Source organism: Pleuronectes platessa, chromosome 2, assembly GCF_947347685.1.
Source record: "Pleuronectes platessa chromosome 2, fPlePla1.1, whole genome shotgun sequence".
NCBI classification, from domain to species: domain Eukaryota; kingdom Metazoa; phylum Chordata; class Actinopteri; order Pleuronectiformes; family Pleuronectidae; genus Pleuronectes; species Pleuronectes platessa.
The window spans coordinates 1,990,454-2,016,837 of record NC_070627.1 but is presented as its reverse complement, the minus strand read 5'-3'; the positions used below and the strand labels follow the sequence as shown (position 1 = coordinate 2,016,837).

General features: G+C 43.9%; 2 protein-coding genes across 9 annotated transcripts in view; one reads left to right on the top strand and one right to left on the bottom strand.

The window, feature by feature from the left end:
• ripor3 (RIPOR family member 3) overlaps positions 1 to 20,559 on the top strand; it is a 31,921-nt gene extending 11,362 nt beyond the window's left edge. For 4 of the 8 annotated variants that reach the window (XM_053438552.1, XM_053438575.1, XM_053438559.1 and 1 more), the window contains 24 exons: positions 5,704 to 5,802; positions 6,673 to 6,825; positions 7,037 to 7,115; positions 8,764 to 8,787; positions 8,908 to 8,961; positions 9,149 to 9,298; positions 11,125 to 11,188; positions 11,298 to 11,341; positions 11,662 to 11,787; positions 12,127 to 12,272; positions 13,095 to 13,221; positions 13,606 to 13,745; positions 14,384 to 14,623; positions 14,851 to 14,947; positions 15,375 to 15,638; positions 15,715 to 15,860; positions 15,935 to 16,100; positions 16,213 to 16,342; positions 16,461 to 16,625; positions 16,704 to 16,868; positions 18,280 to 18,482; positions 19,023 to 19,106; positions 19,287 to 19,377; positions 19,458 to 20,559. In XM_053438552.1, coding sequence (XP_053294527.1) covers positions 5,705 to 5,802; positions 6,673 to 6,825; positions 7,037 to 7,115; positions 8,764 to 8,787; positions 8,908 to 8,961; positions 9,149 to 9,298; positions 11,125 to 11,188; positions 11,298 to 11,341; positions 11,662 to 11,787; positions 12,127 to 12,272; positions 13,095 to 13,221; positions 13,606 to 13,745; positions 14,384 to 14,623; positions 14,851 to 14,947; positions 15,375 to 15,638; positions 15,715 to 15,860; positions 15,935 to 16,100; positions 16,213 to 16,342; positions 16,461 to 16,625; positions 16,704 to 16,868; positions 18,280 to 18,482; positions 19,023 to 19,106; positions 19,287 to 19,377; positions 19,458 to 19,558 — 3,057 coding nt within the window. In that variant the 5' untranslated portion in view covers position 5,704 and the 3' untranslated portion in view covers positions 19,559 to 20,559. The other 4 variants (XM_053438546.1, XM_053438583.1, XR_008341664.1 and 1 more) reach the window with 4 other exon arrangements.
• A 1,493-nt stretch (positions 20,560 to 22,052) lies between these two features.
• On the bottom strand, positions 22,053 to 25,926 carry blcap (bladder cancer associated protein). The gene is made up of 2 exons (XM_053438786.1): positions 25,824 to 25,926; positions 22,053 to 24,040 (listed from the first exon to the last, which is right to left on the bottom strand). Exon 2 carries the CDS (start codon positions 23,821 to 23,823, stop codon positions 23,560 to 23,562), a length of 264 nt encoding a protein of 87 aa, XP_053294761.1. The 5' UTR covers positions 23,824 to 24,040; positions 25,824 to 25,926; the 3' UTR covers positions 22,053 to 23,559.
• Positions 25,927 to 26,384: the final 458 nt, after the last annotated feature.

Sequence of the window (26,384 nt, the reverse complement as noted above, 5' to 3'; positions counted from 1 at the left end):
TTAAGAACTCATTCTGCTTCTCATCAAATGAGAATCAACTTCCAGTCACTTAGTATCGACAAAGTGACGTCTGGGTCAGCTTCCGTCTACTTGAGCTCCATCATCAATCCATCATTCCTGGACTCTGTGCACTTAAAGAGAAGTTCCTCAGTTTGCCGACCTGCACACGTCACAGTCACCGTTTGTAACCAGCTGCAAAACGCTGTGAGAGAGATTCATCATGTTGACGTCACGTTGGCGGGAACTCTGCTCCACTCGTCTTGTTCGGCCCTTACACACGTGTGAATGTCTCTCGTCTGTCCTGTGTCTTCATTCACTTGTGCCTCGTGCCGGCTAAGTGCACAAAGATTATAAATATGTCATCTGCTGAAGTACACAACTTAAAAAGAAAAGTATTCAATTACTTTTCACCACTGACTTTGATCAGAGTTTCAAGAACGTCCTAAATTTCAAATAGACAAAAACACATGTCAGTGAGTTTACAGCATCACAAAGAGTGAACAAGTAACACTTCTATTTAAAGAACCCGGTGAGTAAACCCTGTGTGTAAACGCTGTTTATGTGTGTGTGTGTGTGTGTGTGTGTGTGTGTGTGTGTGTGTGTATGTGTGTGTGTCCACCCACAATAACATAGTTCTTCACCCAGGGGGGTATTAGTCATCTGTGACCTCTGACCCTTCCACAATGAGCCAATCACGTTACCCCGGCTCTGCATGAGTCAAAAGCGAAGACGGATTTTCAGCGACGATCTGAAAAAAAGACAAAAACAAAAACATTTAGTGTTAAATTAAAAGACGATGATTAAAAACTCGCTCTCTCTCACAGATTTCTCTTGTTTGTCTTGTCTCCCTGAGGAATCTCTTTGATCCAGCAATTTATGGCAAAATAACCCCCCCCCACACACACTGGCACGACACTGTTGAGAGAAAGACGTGTTTCGTTTGCTGCTCTACGTACGATAAAAGATTTACTTGGAAATTGGACAAAGTCCCAGAGGAACATTTAAAGTAATTTAAAGCCGTCTCCCGGAGATCACAGATGCTCTGAGCCAGAGAGGGTGGAAGAGAAAGATGGAGGGATGAAACAGCAAGACAATTAGACACAAGATAAAAGACATGTTTATTCCAACAGAGGGATGACACACACACACACACACTTCTATACTGGTGAGGACACACATGACATAATGGATTTCCCAGCCCCTTACAGTCCTCATTCAACCATCATAGCTTATTCCAACATTAATCCCAGACACTGAGAATAAGTCCCATCGTCAAACTTTTCCTTATCTCACAGATCAGACTCTGGGTTCAGCCCATGTGGTCTCCATAGCCCAGGAAGTAAGCAGTCTTCGTGGGATGTGATCTCACAAAGACTCCTTCAAGGGACCGTGACCCTGAACCACTGACTTTTCCAGATTTCCCAGGATTCTTGTTTTTTTCCATCTGCCATCGTTTCTAAATCTGCTTGTTTGACCGACTCGGTACCGGGAAGAAGAAATGAGGCTAATTACACCGAGCTGAAGGAGAGAGATTAGCAATGAGACCCCTGAAGCCACATTAAGACACACAGTCTCGCCCCCCCCCCCGAAGACAAGACAAGAAAATAAATTCCCGCTGTCCGTGTTTTACATGAAGGCTTTAACTCTGTGTGTAAACAGTTAAGTGTTCGGTGTGTGTGTCTGCTTACAACTGTGTGTACATGTGTGTGTTCGCGACGACAGATGATGTGCAGGCCTCTCGTCAGGGTCTGCTGCATGCTAACAGCTCTGTGGCGCACACACACAAACACACACACACACACAGACACACACGCACACACCTCCGCGCCACATGGGACCCCGTAAATCACTTACAGGTCAAGGCTAATTTTTAAAGACCAGATTTCACCCCCAGCTTTTCTCCAGACACCTCTCAAAATACTGAACACACACACACACACACACAGAGACACACAGAGACACACAAACACACCCCAGCCCCCAGGAATGGGCCTCCATCTTATTTGAATCACATTCCTCGTTCATTATTATTTTGCTCCAATCTGCATCTACTCTTATTCTCTGGATATCTTCTTCCACGTCTCCTGAGTCGAACGCACTCTGTGTTTTCTCGAGTCATTTTTAATCAGCTATGACTTTGGGTTCCAGCCCGAAGCTGCAGCAGCTGCACTCAGCCACCCGAACGCCTCCTCCAGCAAAACAGCAGCTAATTAATCATCATGAAACCGGCCGGAGGGGACGACGCTCTCAGTGAAAACATCAGAATACTTGATTACAACTTGAGTAACTGCAGCTCTGTTCTCACGAGGGTGATGAAAACCCTGCGCTGATAAAAACCAGGAGGCTTTTGTTGTGTGTTTGTTAGTTTACGCGAAAAAACTGCTCAACCGATTTCCAAGAAACTTTGTGGATGGTTGGAACGTGACTCAGGGTAAAACTCATGAAAGGTGGATTCAGGAATTTCTTTCACTTCCTTTAATAAGATTATCTTGACCACTGAGACGTTTAGAGTGACGTGTGTGATGTCATGACGCGGTGCCCGACTGTGGAAGAGAAACCTGGTTCTTAAATGGATCAAACCGGCCCACTGACATTTTATTTCAAATGTTCCCTTGGTCTCAGATTTATTTTTCCTTCTGCTCTCAGATGTTATTTCTCTGTTTCTGCTCCATTTCTCTTTTTCCTTAAGTCTCAGTCTAAACACTAAAGGTTTCTGTGTCCTGGCCTTTGTGTGTGTGCGTGTGCATGTGTGTGTGTGTGTGTGTGTGTGTCCTAGACGCTGTTTAACCAGCTCATTTGAGTGTCAGCATATCAAACATTGCTGAAGGAGATAATTTCCTGTGAATGTTACACTGGTTTTTGATTAGTTGATAAGTTTTGTGCTAATTAACTGAGTTTTGTTTTTTATTACTTTCACGCTTCTTTCTCTTAATTTAATTTACTTACATCGATTACATCTGTCAACCTGTACGTCTCTGTGCTGCTCCGACTTTTTCACCTCTTTCATTTGTGTGGTATTTCAGTTTGAGAGCAGAATTTATTTGTTGTAAATTCAGATTGGGTAAAGCTTTCACTCCTGTGCTTGCACTCGAATGTTCCCTGCTTGTGCTTTGATTTTCTCAGCTTGTGCTTAAATTGTGCACTTGCACTCAGATATTTTGTGTCTTGCACTCAAGCTTCGGCTCCTCTTGCGCTCTCGCTGCTTCTGTGCACATGAGAAATGTATTTTTTCAGATGATAATTATAACTAGTCTGTCAAAAGAGAGCTGAAGCTGGAAAATGTGTCCAAGCAGCAAAATATCAGTTTGAGACAGAAGACGCAGAGCAAATCGAAGCACAAGCTTCGAGTGCAAGCACAAGGTTCTGAGCGAAAGCTTCACAATGAATATGTTTGCTCTCAAAGACCACACTCAGGAATAAAGTTGAAAAAAACCCAGAGACGAATCCATGATGTGATCGACTGAAGCAGCTGCAGCTTCTCACAGGTGATTTGTTCACCGACCTGTTGAAGAACGAGAGTTTGAGACAGAGACGGATCAGAAACAGACGTTACGCTTGATGGACGGTGGACGTGTGTCCTCGTTACAGCTGGTCCTCGTGGCGTCCAGCCAGGACTCAGCTATGTGCGTCTGAAGCTTGGAGCCGAACGCGCCCGAGCTGATCCCCCTCGTGTTTGTCATTTCTCAAAGCTTCGCAGTCAGCATTTGTTCAGCAGCTGCCACGGGTTTACATTTTAATATCAGTTCACACACACACACACACATATATATAAAAACATAAATATATCACACTACAAAGACGCTGGTGAAAAGATTCTTACAGTAGTGTCAGTGAGGGAAATTATATTCAGTTCCCTGAACCACATGAGGGTCGAGAACTTCCTGTTGTCAAACACACACACACACACACACACATACACACACACCACTATCATAGCGTAAAAGTATATCATCCATCAAATGTTCTTCAAACATGTTAAAACTCAACAATATAAGTTGTTCTACCATCTTCACCTCCTGTCACATCTGTAGAGAACTTAAGAATCTATCGTGTCACGTCCTTTTGAATGAGGCGGAGTTTATACACACATCGCTGCTGATCGAACGACACCTCGGACACACCCCCCAAATCAGAGAAGAGCCCATTAACTAATTGCAGCTAACGGGGAACGATAGTTTGAGATTGAAAGAGAAAGAGATTTAATCCGATGACATGAAGCAGACGAGCAAAGATGTTGTTTCACTTTCTAACAAACTGAGCCGTGCAAACTTAAAGACTTTAAAGTTCATCACTGAGACGTTACAGTCTGTCCTTCGTACTCAATTTAAATAAAGCAACGAAAAAAACTCTCGGTACGTGAGAAAGTTTCAGTTACTTTCCACAGTTAATGTCATTAATCAACAGAGACCAACATGGTGGACGTTCGTTTCTGTCAGTGAGACGGAGAAACATCATCACCACACAGGCCTCCGCCTCCTCGTCCAAAACAAACAGTAGAAAAACGTACGTGTGTCTGTGTGTATGTGTGTGTGTGTGTGTGTATCTGTGTGTGTGTGTGTGTGTGTGTGTGTGTGTGTGTGTAAGTTGGCTGACTTTGGTTCTTCCGACCTGGTTTCTCCATCCCTCTTGTGTTATGTGTGGTTGCTAGGTATCAGTGTTGGTTTTGGCTGCAGCGCCACAGTGTATTTTACATTCTGGGTTCAGGACCCGGTTCTTCTGAACTTCTCCCACTGGCAGCACGTTGGTTCAGATCCTGGTCGTGCGCTGGGCAAGAGTAAATCACTTTTTACGTGAATCAAAAGAAACTCAGCCACAAAAACATCTTAGACTTCAACTGAAACTTCTTTGGACGTTTTTAATCTGGTCAAAGCTTAATTGTCCAAAATGTATAATTTGATAATATTGATAATTTGATATTATGTCCCATTTAGAATCACACGAGGACCTAGAATTTACAGTTTTCATTTGCAGGTAAAAGGAACGAAAACACTCAGAGATCCAAACTCAACAGGTGAAACACGTGAGGACAGGTGATCCGGGGGCGGGGCAAGGTTTAAAGTGACCAATAACAAGACACAGGGCGGAGCAGGAAGTGAACATGAAGGGTCACAAGAAAACTAAACTGAGGCAGAAACACAAGTAAAGAATGTTATTAATCAAACACTAATCCAGAAATACAAATATACAAAGTCTAAACACAATCAAAAAGTTTCTCAAAAGTTCACAGGAGCAGAATCCTAACAGAACACAGGTTAAAGGTCACTCTGGCCTCACCAGCAGTTTAGTGAGACCTTCAGAGGTCGGAGGAGATCATCATCTCAGACACAAACTTAAAAAGAATAGTTAGATGTTTCAAAACATTCATCTAAAATCCTACAGCAAGCGTGTTTTAGTTTCTCTTCACTGGTTGAGATGTTTAATGACGAACATTGAACACGATGAAGATAGAATCCAGCACCTGCTCAGCTCCTCCCACCCTGGACCTTCAGAATAAAGCTGCTGCTCCACTATCTGCTCTGAACTTCATCTGTATATAAAGAACTGTCGTGTTTAAGGATGTTCCTCCTGGTTAATGTGTCCCAGAGATGCTGCTCCTCTGCTTCCTGCTCTGGAGGCTCTAGGACTGTAGGGTGGTCTTGTTGATGTAAGTGTTTGCACGTGTGTGTCGATGAGAATACGACCGATCTCTCTGTGTCTCTGCAGGATGTCGGTGAAGCTGCGATTCGACTCCCCCTCGGACGGAGGTCTGGTGCACAGGAGCCGCTCCTTCACCGGGTTCAGCTCCCTGAACGCACGACGGCGGTGAGTCACGCTGGTGAAGCCGATGAGGCAATAACACTGATCCAATGCTAGAGAGCCGGGGAAACTCTTTTGATGAGTTCGTCCCGTCTGGACAATCCGGATGTAGAAAAACCTGCTGCGGAAAGATCAGTGTTGTTGTTTACAGCTCGTCCACACCGGCCTCCTTCTATGTGTACGGCTCCTCTTAAAGATATTTGTGTTCTTCCAGTTTCACGACACCAGGGGGCTGCAGGGAAAGTTCTAGAAAAGGTCTTGAACAAGTGAATCAGACCTGTTCTCACTCTGCAGCCTCTCCAGAACATCTCAACGTATGATCTTCTGACAGCAGCATGAACAGGACACTTTGTCACATCCTATTTTTTGAGTCGTGCAAATCTTAACAAAACTGCTGCTGTGTCAAAAAAACAACTAATGTTTGTGAGGCTGCAAGTGTTTGAGGATTAATTTCCCATCGGAGCTTCATTCCCATAATAAGCTTCAGGATGAGTGACTGGAGGCAGAAGATTCATCTGAAGGAAATTACACAGATTCAGTTTTTCATTGTTTCAGACAATAAATGAAAGAAAACATTAAATATGATTTTACACTAAACCATCTGATGCCGTGTGGAAGGAAACCACTCCGACCTCGAACGACGGGCAGACAGTGAACGCACCACAGACTTGAACATGTTATTGGTTAATGAACAAAGTCGTAAGAAGTCCGTTCCCAGAGAGAGAGAGAGAGAGAGAGAGAGAGACAAGTGTCATGGTTTAAAAAGAGAGAGAGCAAGAATGTGCTTCCAGTTTGTTAGAATCACACAAAGCAACAGAAACACAAGCAAATTTAAAATATATGAATAATCCTCTGTTTGTGTTCCTCTGCTCTCAGTCCGTCCTCTGCACGAAACTCTCTCCGCTCCAAAGCCACGTCGGGGGGGAAGTCTCGGACACACATGTCTCCCAGCAGAGCGGGTGGAGGGATCTGGTCTCTGCAGCCGGACCAGGTGGACAGGGTCTTCCAGGCGCTGCGCAAAGGACTCAAGTACGTGAACCAGGCCGGGAGAAGCTCCATGATTCTGTGATCTAAACTGCTGAGGATGTTGATGATGAAGAAGTAAAACTCGTACTCAATAGCTAAACCACCTCTGAGTGAAGCTTCTCCCAGTTCCACTGGGAGAAGCTTCACACAGAGGTGGTTTAGTCCAATGTTCTCGTGACATGTCTGAGTTACTGACGTGGTTCCGTGGCTGCAGGGAGTATCTGGAGGGTCACCAGGCGGAGATGGACTTCCTGTCGTCACAGCAGAGAGAGACCAAGAGAAACTCCAGACTGGTGAGAGGAGAGAGAATCCCAGTGTTCCCAATGTGTCTTTATGTTTGAGACATCTCAGAGAAACATAGAGGGAATTGTCTTCAGCGCGTTTGTTTGGATTCAGGGAGGAACTGATGAGAGTTGGTGGTCGGAGGTCGAAGGTCAAAACATAAATGGGACTTCACAAATAAATTTTGACTATATTACAGTTTTTCTCCATTGCTTTGGATCATTTCACGAAACAGAAATGACATTCTCAGAGCTCTAAGTGCAAATGGCAAAATAGCCCATATGGTTCAGCACAACTACATAGATCACCTTCAAAGGTCATATCTCACCCAAAACAGTTAACTCAAGTTTCAAAACCAAATCATTTTCTCATATAAATAGTCAGTGCCCCCAAAATGAAAATTTCCTTCTCGATTGCTGTGGCTCATCTCTCAAAATAACATAGATGGTTCAGCAAAACTCCATAGCACACCTGCAAAAGGTCATATCTCTCCCAAAACAGACAACTCATCAGTCAAAACTAAATCCTTTTCTCATACAAATAGTCAGTGCCCCCAAAATGAAAAGTCCCTTTGGCATTGTTTAAACACTACAGGTCAAATGTTTAGATGTTTTGTCAGGATGGCAGTGGACCATAGAAATATCACTCATGTGCACATTTCAATCTTGGCTCAGTCCTTTGACACTGAATGGTTACAGTAGATGTTTTCCTTCCAGAATATTATGTGTATCAAACAGAAAAAATATTTATTCAAGGTTTCACATAAAATATGTTTATCGAACTCATACTGTCATGGAAATTGTTGCAGTAATTGCCATACATCGTGCTTACAGTAACAGAAAATGTGTACAGCACAATATACTGTCAAACAATAAGCACATCAAAACTAAAATTTGGCATAGTGAGATATGACCTTCTGAAGGTGATCTATGTAGTTGTGCTGAACCATATGGGCTATTTTGCCAATTGCACTGAGAGCTCTGAGAATGTCATTTCTGTTTCGTGAAATGAGCCAAAGCAATGGAGACAAACTGTAAACTTACTGTGTGACTGGTGATCAGATGTGTGAAACTCAACCTTGATTACTAAAGTTCTAGTTGCACCTGAAAATTAAGCCAATGATCAAAGATATCCTTATTACAGTATATACCATGATGTTTTTCATGGTATTATGTGCCTGTACGATTTTGACAGTAGAGTGAACTATTGTGCAGGTGATGATGTAAACAATGAAATTATGCCAACATGTTCTGCAGAGAACAACCACTTGACTGAGAAGCGACAGTCAGTTTTCACCAGCAATATATATTCAATTGGTAATTGGGCTAACTGAAGGAAGTTGTACCTAACCGTTTGCAAAGGTCTTCTAAATCATTTGAAATTTGTGCAAGCTGTTGGAAATTGTACTTGTCATGTGCTAGGATGTGCTAATACAATTGCAATTTGATTAAAGGAATGAGATATTCCAATCTGTGGTGAACAAGTGCCCAGTGGTTTGGAGGTTTGCACGTGTTGTTTTGAAAATGTCATTTCTGTTTCGTGAAATGATCCAAAGCAATTGAGAAAAACTGTAATCTCATGTGGTCGCTCTGCTGAAAAATCAATTTACCACTTTTATTTTCTTGAGGATGATGATTGATCCCTTCTTTGTATTTTCAGGCGTTTTTCTACGATCTGGAAAAGGTAATATTTTGGTTTCTCTCTTTGCGCTTCCTATTTTCATTATTAATTTTAATGTACAACATAAATATAACAACATCTAAACAACAATAAAATCTAACATCGTATTGTTTGCGTTCACAGGAGCTCCGAGCGCTGGAGAGACACATACGTCGATTGGAATTTCAGATCAGTAAGGTACAACTCGGCTTTTTAGGTTTTTGTCTTTTTGAGGTTTGAGGTGAAGATGAGACTCACGTAGTCTTTTATATACAGAGAGAATGTTCAATAGCTTTAAAATGTCTGAGTTTGTCACGTTTGTTATGTAACGTGTGTGCGTGTGCGTGTGTGTGTGTGTGTGTGTGTGTGTGTGTGTGTGGTGCAGGTGGAGGAGCTGTATGAGACGTACTGTATCCAGTGGAGGTTGTGTCAGGGAGCCGTCAACATGAAGAGAGCTTTCTCTCTGTCCCCGTCCACCAGAGCGTCCAGAGACAGTCTGCTGGAGCTGAGCCGCAACCACAGACACAGCCTGCAGGTGTGTGTGTGTGTCTGTGTGTGCGTGTGTGTGTGTGTGTGTGTGTGTGTGTCTCTGTGTGTGCTTGTGTCTGTGTGTGTGTGTGTCTGTGTGTGTGTGGTCCAGGTATTTCTTTCTTCATCTTTTCACATTCACATGTGTTTCCTTATGAGGACAAACAGCAGGTCCTCATAAGTTAAAGTTAAGGTCTGGTTAAGTCAAAGTTAAAGTTAAAGTCAAAGTTAAGATTAAGCTATGGAGACTGAGTCTTTGTGTATGTGATGAATTAGTAATATCTACAGTTACTTAGGTTTAAAGTTACCTCATCAATTGCTGCCTGATAAAAGAAATAAGTTACTATAGAAAAAGTAACTTATTACTTTTAAGTCTTTATCTTCAGATATTCAAACACACGTGTGTTATTATTTGATCGTTTCTGTGACACAGTGAGAACAGAACAGTCTGATTCCATCTCTCACTCTTCACATCATCACCACGAGGTCGTGGAGCAACACAACACAACACAACACAACACAACGACATGTTGTGATCGGCTCGTTGATTTCAGCCTCAGCAGGTTTTCAGACTGTGAATCAGAAAAAACTCTTCTGACGGTGAAATGAAATAAAAAACAGGAACCTGTGTTTTTAATAAGCGAAAAAAACATTTTGATGACGTATTTAAATCTAGAAACTGAAAACAGTTGTTATTATCAGAGAGAATCAGTGAAATCACGTGACTCTTGTGTTCACAGCAGCAGGATCAGGATCATTTAGAGACGACTGAGACTCAGTCCTTCCCTCAGACTGTCTCTGGATCAAACACATCACAGCTTTACCTCCGTCCTCATCCTCTTCTCCTCTCACACGTTCTTTCTTTCTTCTTTATCAGTTTAAAGTTTCCCCTTCAAACTACTTTGTTTGTTCTTTTTCATTTATGGTTCACGAGTTAAGAAACACAGCTCACTTCATTCAGAGAGAAAAACAACAGAGTCTTTCACACAGAGGCTAGAACGTCTGTCTATGCCACGGGCAACCATGTGTGTCTCCAAGACCACACACACACACACACACACACAAATCCACTACACTATTTTAAGAGTGTAAAAACAGCTGTCCTTCATTAATAAATAATTACTTTTCTATTAAGAAGCTCATTTAGAATCATAAATCCATAAAGTTGGGAAATGCAGCATTAGAGATAATCAGAATCGAAGCAGCGGTGGATATTTCATCACAACTGGGTCTGTAACGATTTCACAAGTAACTCAAATAACTTGAGAAAGGCCGACAATCAAACAAATAAATCCACAGCAGAATAAACAGAACATAAATAGCTGCTCTGTAGCACTAATAGTTTTAACGAGTCTGTTGTTGGTCCCGGCGACTCGACTCTTTGGCGTTAAGAGTTTTTAAAGACTCGTAAACTGACCACGTGGTTCAGGGTCGACTTTGAGGACGAGTGTGGTTCCTGCAGAGCGACGAAGAGCAGTGACCTCCGGCCCACGCAGCCCCCCCCCCCCCCCCCCCCCCCCCCCCTCCAGGAAGCAGAGGCCTGATCCACACACAGTCAGAAACTGAGACTACATATCAAGAGGGAAATGTTTCAATAACTGATGACACACACTGCTGGGTTGGATTACTTTTAAATGTAATCCATTACTAAAGACAAAATCCCCAAAACAATCAAAGCGTTGGATTGTGTCATATAAAGAAAAACTATAAAATGCCTAAATGTTCCTGACCTTTGACCTCACACAGGAAGGAGAGGAGGTGAAAATCTAAACATTTGAACCTAAAGATTTATGAAGATTTATTCAGTGTCTCCAAAATGTCTTCTGTCTGCAGGACATGTCAGTGATGGAGGGAGAGTTAGAAATCCTCCTGGGAGAGCTACACATCAAAATGAAAGGTACACACACACACACACACACACACACACACACACACACACACACACACACAGCAGTAATCCATAACACGCTATTCTCCAAATATCCAACATGTGTCTTCACTCCCAGGTCTGATCGGATTCGCTCGACTTTGCCCTGGAGACCAGTACGAGGTCAGTTCTTCTATTTAAAGACACTTTGTCACTTTGAGGGAGAATTCCAACAAAAACACATTAATCCACTTTTTACGTTTTCGTAACGTGACTAAAAACAAAACAAACATTTCCCCTCGGATGAAGGTTTTTGATTAAGACTAATTTGTTTGTTGGGGCCAATAAACCAAAAACCCAAATATTATTTAAAGTAATTTCCCCTTTGAGGGGTTTGGATTGTTCCGATTTACAGAAATGAAAATATTTTGAGATCCGCTTGTGTAATCGTACGTGCTGTCATGTGTCGATGATGTCATGTGTCGATGATGTCACGTGAGCAGGTGGTGGTGCGGTTGGGCCGCCAGCGATGGAGGATCCGAGGGAGGATCGAGTCCGATGACACGCAGTCCTGGGACGAAGAGGAGATGGTCTTCCTCCCGCACATACACCACAACTTCGACATCAAGGTCACACAAACACACACACACACACGTATTTTAAATAATAAGTACTTCTGACAGACCTCATTTGTAGTAGTGAGTACATTTACTGATACTTGCAGAGTCCCTGTAATTGAGTTATTCCTACTACTTGAATTCCACCTTTACTTTAATGAAGGGAGTTGTGGGTATGATTACTTGTGTACTTAATAAAACAGCTTTAAACTATATTTAGAAACACAAAATCTGTCGTGTAAAAGGTATTTCTGTGTGTGTGTGTGTGTGTGTGTGTGTGTGTGTGTGTGTGTGTGTGTGTGTGTGTGTGTGTGTGTGTGCGTGTGTGTGTGTGTGTTTCCTGTCTCTCAGGTGACGGAGGCGAAGGGTATTGGTTGGCTGCTGGTCGGCATGGTGGCGTGTGCGAGCGCAGACTTCTTCGTGGCGCGGCCGCAGCTGATGCTGGTCGACATCACCGAACTGGGAACCATCAAGCTGCAGCTGGAGGTCACATGGAAGTACGGACGCACTCGTCACACACGATCACAGACGACTTAGAAGGACACGAAAGTTTCTCTGAGTCACGATATGAACGTTAGGAAGCGAGGAGGAAGAGGTGAAGCTCAGAGTTCAGTGGTGGATGGGGGAACTGGGAAGTGGTGAGGACAGGAAGTGAATGATGTGGTGGAGAATAGGTGGAGACAGCTGTGACAGGAAAAAAAATGTGGCGTAAAACCTGAGAAGGTCTTCTCTGGATCTTTGTCCTGACCTCTGACCTCTCGTTGATATATTTCACATTAAATGATGGATCACATGAGTGACAGGTGCAGCTGGTTCACACAACAAGTTTCTCTTCTTCTCTCTTCCCCCGATCATTTCAATACTTTACTTATTTTATTTATTTTCTAAAGTGTCTCACTTCACCACATGTTCTCAGCAGAAGAGCAAAACAACAAAATGTATGTTTTGGATTATTTTAGATTCACATTCACACACAATCTCCGGGAAAATCAGTTGTTGCCCACAAATCACACACAGCCCTGCACTTCACAATGCACTAATAAAACGCTACAACTTCACTACACTCACACACATTTATGTTGAGTCATGTGAATATACACTTTAATCCACAATGGTTAAAAAATTACTTGACAAAAAGAAAAGGGACTAAAAAGTTGCATGAATGTCAGGTTGTCTCAGAACCGCTTTAAAATAAATAAAGAACTGAACAACGTTAAACACGTAGGAGAGCTCAGGGGTTTTGTATATTTGTGTGAACTGTGCGTCTACATGTACAGACGTGTACAGACGTGTACAGACGTGTGTGTTTGATTCTCCAGTCCCTTCGACAGCGTGGAGAAGATGAGGCCTCTGTCCGTCAGCAGACAGTCGGTGTCCAGCAGGAAGAGTTCCGTTTACAGCTGGACGGCCCCGAGTACCCCGTCCTTCACCGAGAAGTACTTCATCGTGAGTACACACACACACACACACACACACAAACACAAACACACGTTCATTCTTTGAATTCAAAGGGCTTCATGGGATGGTCATGGGACACCGTATTGCTGAAGAAATACTGACATATAACAAAACATACGGAATAATTACAGATATAAAACTGCCCTAATGATGAATGAAGAAAAGTACAAGTTCATTTAGTGTTTTAAAAATATATAAATAACATTTACCATGAGTTGTCTCTTATTTAAATTATTTATCTGTCAAGGGACACAAAGCAGGATGTGAACCAACATGGAGCCATATTTCATGAAATCAATTTCTCTCTTTCCAGCTACAGTTGGAGTCCGAGCTGACTTTTAATATTTGACCTTTTCATTAACATGTCTGCAGTCGATGGTGCGTGAGCTGCAGCATCGAGACGGTTCCCTCCCGTCCCTCGTGTCCAGGACTCGTCACAACAGAGGAGACGTGTCCCTGCTCAGCTACATGTCCGACCCCGTCCACAGCCCGCTGAGCGCCTACACCCCGAGGTACGTGTCAGCTGGGAAACATCATACATGCACACAATACACAGCTCTAATACTTCTGTTTGACAAAGAGGCTCAATCACAACGAGGCAGCTTAGTTTCACAGGGGCCACAAAACCTGTTAGTGAAATGATGGTGGTTTTGGTCTTTAAAACAATTATTATGATTATAATTTTAATGTTTGGGATCAATAAAGTTCATCTTTCTATATCTATCTTTATCTATTCATCTTTATCTATCTATAGCTTTCTATAACCATTTATCAATCGATTCTTTAGATCTAATACAGCCTTATATTTTGAAGCAGTCGTCTCCTTTTCCACACAATCTGTTTTGTTTTCTCTTAATATTTGATTTGAAGGATTTGGGCCTTGAGGAGGTAAAAGTCTTTCCCAAGACAAATTACAGAAAAGTGTTAACACGATGAATAAATTTAAGATTTATCTCTGGTTCCCCTGGAGGAAGCCGAACTTCTGCAAAAACACAAACATGTTTGCTTTTTAAGTATCGTCCCATGTGTGTGGACCCAGTGAAGGTTTTTATCACGCAAACATGTCACTAATCCGCAAACTGGAACTCAAACAGACATCGGTCAAATATTTATGTTCATATTTGTGTTTTATAAATCGATTCCTCCGCAGTCTGACGCGGGCTCACAGTTACCCCTCCAGCCCCAGTCAGGGCCCCAGTCTGGGGGGAAGCCAGACCCAGCTCTCCCTCGGGGAGGAGGAGGGATCCCTGGAGGGCTCCACGGGGGAGAGGGAGGGGAGGAAGAGGATGGATGAGAGGGAGGAAGAGGAAGAGGAGGATGAGGAGGAATGGGGAGGAGAGTTGGAGACGTCATCGTCACCAGTGCAGAGTAAAACAGGATCTCTGCAGAGGTGAGGACGGACTCGAGGACTTTTGTTTTGACTTCATCTGAAATTGTGAAACTCTGTTTGTCCAGTTTGTCTGAATTTGTGATGTGTTGATGTGTTGTCAAAAGTTGAGTTTGTTACCTGATGTTAAATTTGAACTTGCACATCAATACGTGATAAAGCTTAAAGTTCTGAACATGGGAAATCATCTGCTGCAGACCAGCACCAATGGATCCTGTGTCTGTCCTCAGGTCCAGTACTCCTGACATCCTCAGACAGAACCCAGCTGGAGGAGCAGATCCTGAGACTCCCTGTGCAGCTCTGAGGCAAAACCCCGTCAGTGAGCAGGTAGACTCCTGAATTCATCCAGCCACAGAAACACTGATTAATGGTTCTTCCGCTTTCACGAGCATCACGTGTTCGAAACCTCATCAACAAGTCAACAATCTAGGGGCCCCTCTCTGCTCGGGGGCCCAGTATGTTGCCACTATTGTCTTGTCACGGCCCTGCATGTCACTGTGGAATCTTGGTTTGCTCCCAGGCTCAGTAAACTGCCCCCCTGGCACCTCCTCGGCCCTGGACCTGTCCCTGCACTGATTTGGTTTTTTACTTGTGGTCGATATGTTTTAGATCAGAATGAGATTTGTTTGGTTTGATAATATCTTCTTCTCTGACTTCTCATCTCAGTAAACCTCTTCTTCTTTTCCTCTGAAGTTGAGTCATCTTCTCCCATCAGGTTCAATCTGACCCTCTTGTGTCTTCATTTCTCTTCCAGGTGACCCCAGATCCTGAGTCCTGCTCCTCCCCGGCCTCCCCCACTCTCCCAGTCCAGCCCCCAGCAGCAGCACCGACCTCGACTATGACGACGGCTCCGACGCCGGGGGGGTCGTGTGCGAGCGCTGCCCAGCGCAGGGCCCAGGCCCTCAGGCTGGGGGCCCTGATCGCAGAGCTGGAGAAAACGTTACAGAACCAGAGTCGGTCGGAGAAAGAGCTGAGAGCGCTGGACCACCAGATCCTGCACCTGGCGACCATACTGAAGGTACCTGGGCCTGTTCAGACAGAAACCTGCTTCTTGTTGTGATTCTTTATCGATGTGTCCTCGTGTTCTCCGTCAGAACGACCTCTCCCTGCTGAGAAGCTCGTCCTCTGAGGAGACGCTGGCCGTCGAGGAAGTCCTTGGCAGCTTTGACTTCCTGTCACATGACTTCAATGCAGATGATGACACTTCCTGTCGGGGCAGCCTGAGGCTCAAAGACAGTGGGTGAGTTTTCAGACCGAGAGAAGGAATTCATCTGAACTTCCCTCAAACAACTTCTGGTTATTTCTGTCCGGCAGCATCAGCTCCTTCAAGCCGAGCACGCTGAGGAGCCGCGGCCTCCACTCCCACCACAGCCAATCAGCTTCTGAGGAAGAACTGGTTATTGCCCCACTGACTTCTGGGAACTGGGGTCTTGACCAGGCTCTGGAGACCCACCTGGATATTTGCCTCATCCTGCTACAGGTACAAGATGTTGACGAGTCATCAGCGGTTTGTTTTTGGATTCGTGTTCATATCTCATCGAGAACTTCATTTTGAGACTCATCATCTCGTTCTTCTCGCTCCAACTCCTCAGATGACGAGAGCCACAGACTTCAGCCTGTCGAGGACGGATCTGCTGGAGGAGACGTCTCTTCAGGCCGACGTCCTGGACCGAGTCAGCGCTCTGCTGCTGGAGAAGAACGACCACATCTCTGCTCGGGACGGTCAGTGGAGAATCTGTCTCATCTGTCTTTCTCACCACGTATCAGTGATGCTCACGTGTAAATGAAGGAAACCTTTTCATCTCCTCCTCCTGCTCCTGCTCTCCTCACCCCTCCTCAGTCCTCCCTCCGGCCCAGAGAACGAGGGATGTGTTGTTGTTCTGGGAGGATTGTGCGAACGACAGCAGCTCTCTGTTCTGCTGTGACTCCATCAGCTTCATCAGGACGCTGAAGAGACGCTACACGCACAAGGTGAAGGCCAAGCAGCCCGGCCAATCAGAGAAAGGTAGATAAGCTCTCTTCTTCTGGTGGACGTTGGCTCGTGGACACCACGCAGCTGAAACCCTGTCCCCCTCCTGTGCAGTGTTCTCTCAGCTCCTGCAGCAGGTGCAGGCGTCCTGTCGCACGGTGCCCGGCCCCCGGTCGCTCTGCACCCCCGACAGAGTCACCGTCTTCCAGCTGTCGGTTTATCTGCAGCGCTGGAGCGTCCAGGAGCTGGGGGGGCACATCTCCCGCCTCTCCAAGGAAGGTACAAGTACTACGAAGTACTACGAAGACGTTGTTTGAAAGTGTCCTGTATTCTAATCAAAGTAAATGAAAGGGTTGGTCCGCTGGAGTCCAATCATGCAGGAAGTTATGGAAAAGATGCTAATATATATAAATATATGTTTATGTATATGTATTCTATTGCATGAACGCATGTCTTAACTAAGGTCTTAAAACAAAGCAGAGGACAGATTAGAGGATTGGTTCTGAAATCCAAAGACTGAAGAGGGATGTTTTGTGTCATTTCCTCTGCAGCATTCGATCTTAATTGGACACTTCAGAGACAAACACAAGTTCTCAAACTCCTCTGCTCCTTTTCTTCAGGTTCCTCCTCCTGCTTTTATTTAGTAATTAGAGACCATGGAGCAAGAGACACGTTGTTTAGAAACTAAGTCAGTCAGAGTTATTTCTAGGATCACAAGTGACAGGTGTCCACAGTTTGTGTTCATAGAAATGTACAAATGTTTGTGTATTTATGTGTGTATATACAGTGTGTGTGTGTGTGTGTGTGTGTGTGTGTGTGTGTCTCTTCTGGTATCAGTTGTGTGTTTGAGGAATGTCGCTGCGGTTTCCCTACAGAGCTTGAGAATCTGAGAACGTTCCAGAAATTCCAGCATATTAAAAGGAATCTGGACCATCTGTCAACGTTAGTGCCAAACGGTCACGCCAAACAAATTGTGTGTGGGTGTGTGTGTGTGTGTGTGTGTGTGTGTGTTTGTGTGTATATGTGTGTGTCCCCTTGAAGGCTCTTTAAAGTTTCAAAAGCTACATGATTCATGTAATTACTAAAATATGTTCAGATATAAAGACACAAAACACTTCCTTCCTTCCTTCCCTCCTTCCTTCCTTCCTTCCTTCCTTCTTTCCTCCCTTTCCTCCTTCCTTCAATTTTTCCTTCCTTCCTTCCTCCATCCCTCCATCCCTCCCTCCCTCCCTTCCTTCCTCACGCAGCCTCAGTTTCCTTACGTCTGCTGTTTATTAAACTGATGAACATCTACCTGGCTCAGCACCGCTCATATAAAACTGTTAAAACAACAGGTTCCTGCTCACAGGTCGATCTTCCAGTCTGAGATCAGTCTTGGCGTTTGTTTTAACAGCACTTTGAACCCCAGGCGGGCGGAGCTCAGTGCCAAGACTGTGCCAGGAAAATAGTATAAAATGTGATTAACTTTTCTGAGATGCAAAAGCTGCCGTTATGCCAAATGCTCTTACATAAGAAACAACACACAGCTGTTACTGAGCTGCACAGCGAGAACCAGGTCTTGGTTTGACTCCATGTGTGAATAAAAATGTGCAGGAGCATGAAGAGGGGAAATAAAAATCAAAAGTTTAACATCTTTTCAAGGTCAAGAATTGATAAAGATCATGTGACGTGACTCACTGTTGTGTTCCAGAGCACTTCCTGTCGGCCCTGAGGAGTCCCAAACGGCGGCGAGCTTTAAACAAACTGAGGGGGCGGGGCATCGCAGAGCTCCTCCCACTGGGCTGCACGCTGCAGACCCTCGCCGCCCTGCAGGTCGACCCCAACCACAAAGTCTGCAAGGCTGCTGCCAACTGCCTCTGCAGAGCCGCAGGCTGCAAGGCCTTCAGGAGCAAGGTACAGGAAGCTGTCCCAGGAGAAATCCTCCAAGTCCTCAATCTCTTTTTAACAAGGTCAAGAATCAAACTTTAAATCTGCTGATAGGAAATTTACAGATGAGAAAAACACTGCTCTGCAACTCAAATGTCCCACTGACCTCTGAGTAAACGGTTTCTATCATACAGGGGGAAGTGGACAATTAGAATCTCACTCAGGCTTCATCCACAATCAACTCTGCCTCAGTGGATCTGCACCAAAATTCCACTGACTCATAAATATCAGAACCCTAAACATGCCGGATCAAGATTTATGAAAGAAACCATGAAACACTCCTTGATCTGCACCAGAATGAATTGACTCACACTACATCCTTCCACCAGGCTTCATGGAAATCTGTTCAGTAGCTTTCTGTCTAATCTTAATATCCAACAAACCCAGATTAAAAACATAACCTCCTTGGCCGAGGTGATAACACGTGTGTAGAAGAGCTTATCTGTGGGTTACACGCCTGAAACAAACCAACACGTCTGTCACGTGTCTGTTGTTCTTCCTCTCCAGGCGCTGGTTTACTACACAGAGAGTTTGAAAAGCACTGAGGTTCAAATCCAGCACGGCTCCTGTCTGGCTCTGAAGTGCCTCAGGGTGAGAGACGCACATTTGACAAACTGTCTGCAGACACACACACAGAGACGTGTAGTGTTTTGATCGCTGTCTGGTGTGTGTGTGTGTGTGTGTGTGTGTGTGTGTGTGTGTGTGTGTGTGTGTGTGTGTGTGTGTGTGTGTGTGTGTGTGTGTGTGTGTGTGTGTGTGTGTGTGTGCCAGGCGACAGAGTGTGTGGACCACATAGCAGATTTGTGGAGATCAGCGGATGAGGATCTCCGCGGCGCTGCCCGACAGACCGTCCTCTCTTTTGGTGAATACATTGAATCCCTCTTCATTCAGCAGCTGAGTTGTTTCTACTCGATGGTGTTCACGTTGTTTCCTTGTCTGCAGGTAAGAAGGGCTTCTCGGCCTTCCAGAGGATGGAGCAGCTGTACACGGAGATGCAGGAGGAGGCTTTTCAGAACCAAGAGACGGAGATCACGATTCTATAGGAAACTGTTTTTATTTAAGAACAAAAGATGAAACATGAAGAATCTCAACGATCCTGATTTACAGGACGAGAGACATGAGGTCTATGAGCCTGCACTGAAGGACAAAGCCTCTTATTCTGAAAAACCTTCAGAATAAAGGTGATGTGAGCAGAGGAAGAGCTGATGATGGACAGACTGTCCGGTCAGAAAAGTCGCTTTTACTGGGACTTGATTTCAGTCAAATATGAAAAATTATGTACAAAAATAAAACCAATCTGTTGTGTTACAATCTACTTAAGTTTTTTAACCAGATAAGAAAATGATTCCTGCTTATCCAGAGCTGGGACCGTATCTTTGAGTGTCAGAGCCATGTGGGCCAAAGAATCGGAGATTTCTCGAATAAAGAAATATAGACTTAAAACTTTATTCTAACACTTTTACGACAACATTCTAGTTCTAATATTAGGACTTAATTGTCATTACAACTTTATTACTGTGATTCTACAATTTCATTCTTGGAATATTTGAACTTTTTATACATAATATTCAAATTGTATTTTGTAATATAACAACTTTATGCTGCATAGTATTATGACTTTATTATGAAGAGCTCAGATTTTTTGCTCTTGCTAATACTCGGTTGTAAATCTCTATGGTTGTTTCACTGGAAAATGAAGAAAACCATTTATTTTCACATTGTGTCTCACATGTGCGTTTGAGGGAAATAATGTACAAACATATCTGTGGTTATGTGGCTGCAGCTGCTGCAGGTGAAGAGCCGCAGAACGAGTGGAGTTTGATTTGAGACACAAACACAGGGGACATTGACACGAAGGACAAACGATTTTATCTTAATCTCCTTTTTCAAGCATAATTTGTAAATATAGTTTTAGTCCCAATAAACAAGTTTGCTACAAACTATGGTTCAGAGCTAAAAATCAGGACACGAACATTGTCACTTATTAATATTTAAACCTCATGAACTGTGTTTCTCCAGAGAAAATAAAACTTTCTTTAGTTTCCCATGTTGTTGTTGAAGCTCAGCTGAGACACAGAGGCGGGTGCTGCCCCCTGCTGGCTGCTCAGGGAACCAGATGTTTGGGAGGGGCCCTGACCTCCGGATGCTTTCTCTCACCACGCATCAGACTGAGGTCAAACTGACCCGGGACCTGAGATATTCACAGACTGTTTGTCGAGTCATAAAGTGTCATGGCAAGACGATGGTTGAGTTTTCTATCTGGAGGAAGTCTTGGAGCCTGCTTCACGTTTCAGGAGGTTTTTTTCTGTTTGAGTGCAAAAGAAATGCTACTCCATAAACTTCACTACGCTTCAATAATTATTTATGTTGCGGGAAATGAAGCAGGATCTAAATGTTCAGCAGTTCAGTTGTGTTGTCTTCGTCCTGCAGGAACACATGCTGCAGATTCTGCTCATTCTTAAACTGTATATGTTCTTTTTTTGTAGAATTGAGATGAGTGGAAATAAGGAGATGAGGAGATAAGATGAGGAAATGATGGGTGTTGGTGGAACAGAGGAATAAAAAGTAAAAAGCAAAAGTACAAATACTATAGTGTAGAAACACTGCGCTCCTACGAGCAGAAATACAAAAGTATTACTAGCCAAATGTACTTTGAATACCAAAAGTAAAAAACACTCGTTATGCACAGTGACTCATTTCTGAATATCTTCTTGTGTTTTTTTCCGGTTTGAATCTTAAAAACTCAGATTTTGACCATGATGACGCACAATCTGTATTTTGGCACAAAGATGTGTGTCTGTGATAAATCTTTCTGTCGTCGTGGAAGATGAAGATATTAATTTTCAGGATCTGAGTGACGGTGGTGGAGCAGGTTGGTTTGTCCTTGTGTTGCATCATCAGCTGAAACACATCCAGCTCAGTTTCATATCGTTTCCTCGTCTTGAATCATTTTGACTGTCTTTATATATTTTTAATGTCCCATTTATACTTTCTAATACCATAGAACGTGAATTAAAACCAGTTTATTCTATAATTTACTCGTTAATGAGACATTCTGCTTCGAAAGATATTTAATATTTTGGTTTTCCTATGGGAATTTCTTTAGTGACTTTTAAATTAATTCCAAGGTATAGAGTAAATAAGTAGAAAGTATTTCAATTTACTACAACCAGCCACATTTCAGGATATCTCAACTCCTTAGCTACATTAATTTGATCGTTGAAGTTTCTAAATCTCAAATTATGAAGCACTGATATTCATTTAAATACCAAATACTGTTTACAATATCACATGAAACAATCAACTGAGTTTTAACTGTTGAAAACAGATTAATCAATTAAGAAAAAGAGAAAGTTTTAACGCTCCAGGTTCTGAAAAGTGAGAATTGAAGCTTATTGTCTGACTTCAAATTATTTTCTGATGAAAACAATCAATAGAGAAAATAATCCGGATTTTACTCAAATCATTTAAGACCAAACTCAACTAAAGAATAATTTAAAGAAACCCAATAACAAACTCAACTTATCACAGTTTAAACATGTTGAGAGGAAAAAACTTTATTTAAATTAAAACCAAAGCAATCAGGTAGCAGTGAGCATGATGTGCACTACTACACAAGGCTACACTCACACACACACACCATTAGGTACACAGTGTAAACACCGTAGCCTGTGTCCGACAGGGCATCATAACTCTCAGAGCAGTGACACACACACACACACTCTCTCTGATCACCAGTAAACTTGTCGATAACGGAATTTCCGCAGCCAGCGCTCTGTATTGCTTATTTTTGCTGGAAATACTGCCCCCTGCTGCTTGTTTCCATGCGTCAACAGGTTGTTGTTTTTTGCGCACATCAGCATGACTTGATCACACACACAGAGAAAAACCCAGCACACCTATCACACAACACACAAACCTTTCATTCACCCCACACACACAGATTTGTACACCCTTTGGAAACGTTCGGCATTTTGTTTAAACTCACTAAAATCTGTGTGTGAACTTAATACACAAAACAAAAAAAATAACGTCAACCCATGCGTGATGAAGAACAGCAAAAAGAACAAATAAAGATCAAATGGTAAGTCTGGCGGGTCGGGGACGTTCCCTCGAAGGCGGGAGGAGTAGGATGAGCGGAGAAGAGCAGCTGCAGAGCCCGCTGGGTAATAACGACGGGACAGTTCCTCAGCATTATTACATGGTCTGAGTTTTGTGTGTGTACGTGTGTGTGTGTGTTTGTGGCAATGCGGCAAAAGAGGAATTATTCACAGCATAGTTACTGATTGTCCAGTGCTCTCCTTGTGAAGGGTAGCATTCCGTGTGCAGAGAGAGAGTTGGGATGGTTGGACTCTGAGAGGCAGGCCGACTCCACCAGGTACAGAAAGCTTGCGGACAAATGCGAGAACTGAGTGAAAACTCAAATCGCCTGAGCTCCGTCTGGAGAGTTCCTCGGGAGCAGGTGGACTGAGGCCGAGGACCCTGCAGGTTTTTGGAGAAGTTCTGGTTGAAGTAGAGAGGAACCAGGCAACTGAAACACAGCGGCCACAATGACCCCCCCGTGACACCTGTGGTGTATTTATATATACATATATATTTATTTATTATTATCTGGTCTGGTTTTCATTCAAATGCTGGAATGAAAGATTCAGAAAATAAAATTCTTCTCTCCTCAAATCAACACGTGTCCTCCTCTGCCTGTTTCAAGTTTCTACGCTGCCGTCTCTCGTCCACCACGTCTCCTCCGATGTAGCTTCTCCCTCCTCTCCTCCGACCACCTCAGATTTAAGTCAGTTTTTCTTGACAGCATAAAAAAAAAAAAAACCACCCCCCCCCACCTCAGCCTCTGTGGCAGTATTCATTTTTTTCAGCAGAACAACCCTCCAGCCTCCATTCAGCGCCTCCTTCTCACCACTCTCCAACCCCCAAAAGTGGGGTCCGTCCCCTCTGATATCATGGCAGTATCATTCTACAGTAATTCTCCAGCAAGCCCCATCACCCATCACCCCCCTCCCCCCCGATATCTCTCCCCGTCTATTCCCTCCTAGGTTCCAACTATAGCTGGGTCGTGGGCAGCGTCCGGCAGCGCGGTGTCCTGGCAGTGGTACAGGAAGCAGTTGCCCCAGCAGCTATAGCAGATGAGGAAAAGGGCAGCGAGGAAGACCAAGGCGCAGATGGTGCACGGCTTCCTCTCCAGCAGGAAGCTGAGCAGGTAGAAGCCCATGAACATGGAGTGGTTGAACCACAGCGCTGGGTTAAGTGGTTTGGGGATGAGCAGCACGGGGAGCAGCCACTGTAGACAATACATCGTCTCTCTTTGTTGAAAGACGTTGGCAGAGGATCTTCTGCGGCGCGAGCACCGTTCACTCACAGGTTGTTAGAAGGATGTGGTGGTGGTGGTGGGGGGGGGGAGGGGGTCCGCCCTATGCAGATGGTGCGATGTGGAGGAGTCGTTCTACCCGACTGAGCTGCAGTGATGCAGAGACAGGTCGAGGAAGTCAGAGGCTGCGGTCGTCAACTCATCCCTGGAGACAGCAGAGGACAGAGAAGTCAAACAACGGAGGAGGTCAACATTTTAACAGTCTCTTCAAACCGGAGCTGAAATAAATATCGTTATCAACTATTAATTGTTTGCTCCACAAAGAATTTGCAGCAAACGCTCATAAGTGAGAGAATGAGAAAAAGTTTAATGACGATAAATAATGAAACCAACTTCTCCATTCATTATGGAATTGACTGCATCAGCTACAGTTCAAACATCTTTTCTGTGACTGTATTACTGCTCTAGGAAAATAACGATCCAAGTATATAAATACTATCAGAATGTTTATTCTAACTTTAAATACAGAGAGTGGAAGAAGCCACATTCATATGCTTCTTCACATTCTACAGATTAAAACGTGATCAAATAGTTTAGTTCTGAGCTGAAATAATTTGTCAATTAGATAATTGACAAATTATTGTTCAAGGTTTGTTTTAAAGCAAAAAATACTAAAACATTATCTGGGTTCCAGCTTTGTTATTGTGAGTATTTGTATTTACATGATATAATTAAACATTACATTTGTGAAAATGTGAACTGATCAACGTTTTACACTGCAGCCAAATGTAATTCGAATCATGCGCCTTAGCTTGTGTTGTGGTTTTAACTGATCCTGGTTCCTTTAGCAGGGATTCGTCCCGGTAGAAGAAGCATTAGACATTAACATAAACTAGACATTGGCTTTTAAAAGTCGCAGGTGTTTCCAGGACCGGTTTCTCTGGACTTGCAGGATAACGTTGCTGTCTTAGACTCGGACAGTTGAGACTACTCATCGTCTCCCACACTTCAGGAACCATCTAACCAACTCGTTGCATGTGTAACTTCCTCGTAAGGGGCCTGGGTGCTGCAGGCTAGCCTCTCAGCTAACGTCACTACCTGCTGTCCCGTGAACATATGACGTGTGGGAGAACGAACTAATCACATGCAGGTGATTTTTACATCTAATTCTGGCTGAAGAGTCGAACCAACTTGAGTTCGAAACTACACCAACAACGTGCGGAAGTGACCGAAGGACGGAAAGTTCCGTGTGGGGAACAGCTGCAGCTTTCTTCCTGCCTCACGTTGTTCCCCGCGATGCTAACACACGGACTACAGCTAACCAGCTCGTTGTTCACTCGCAGCTAGTAAACACTGACGTCGTGCCACAGCTAGCTGCAAACTCACTCAAACAGCAGAACACGCAGTCGGGTTCTTTACGCACAGACCTGGACGCTAATTGAAAGGCGTGTCTAATGCTAACGTGTGTTCACGACCGAGCCCCATTCAAAACCACAGCGATGCACCGTTTACCAGCAGAGAAACTGGCCTCAGAGGGGAGTGGAGCCACGCATCACTTCGGTCGCCAGTGTAAAAGAATAAAACCCGTTAATTACAAGGATATTTGCCGGTAGTTTAGTGTGATTTCCAGTCGCGGTGGGCGGCAACCTCCGTTAGCAGTGTGAGCTAGCTCTAAAAGAAGAAGCTTTTCAAACACATGGCCTCCGTGGTTCCGCGCGTTGATTGAGACTCAGACATCTCAGCGTTTAGATGCTTTCATTTCATCTCCAGCACACACGCACACAACCCGCCATGTTTGTCTCGACTGTTGTCTATGTGGACCAGAGAACAACGCGTACCGGAGGCTAGCTGGCTAACTAGCTTGAAAACACAACAAAAGCTGTTCCCGGGGGTTTCGAGACGTTAAGCGTCAAACTGCGGCGACTCAGCTTCAGAAACCTCCCACGTTGATGTGCAGCGTCTGTGTGGGTGTTGAAATGTCAACTGACCTGACTCCTGTCGGGCTCATTCTACCACAACCGACTGCGTACGTAGCTGCTAACCACCGACAAGCTAGCAGGCATTAGCGCTGGCGCGGAAGGACCCCTGGTCCAAAGAGGTTTAGGAGCCTGAGATCCGCCTGAATGAAATCATCTTTACATATACATCACACAGAAAATCCTGCAGATTGTTTCCACTTTTTCTCAACTCCAGGTTAAAACACACGGTTACGGTATTACTGCCGTAAGAATATATAGTATAGTAATTGTATTATAACTATATTAACTAATGCAGTATCTGTATGAAGATGTTTCTCAATCAAACAGCTCTAGGTTTTAAATAAAGTACAGAAATGATGTTCACAATGTGTAGGGACACTGTTCCCTTATTTGGTCACTTAATTAGGGCCCGAGCACCCACGGTGGGAGCCCCTATTGTAGTTCGAAGGGTTTGTATTTTCCTTTTGGGGCTTTTCGGGGCCTAGACATGCTCATATTGTTACCAAAGTTTGCCGGAAATTCCAAACCCCAAAAAGTAATTGTATTCGAAATGGGCGTGGAAAAATGGCT

Coding starts and splice junctions, on each gene's coding strand:
- blcap (XM_053438786.1), bottom strand. CDS start 23,823: ATGTATTGTCTACAGTGGCTGCTCCCCGTGCTGCTCATCCCCAAACCA.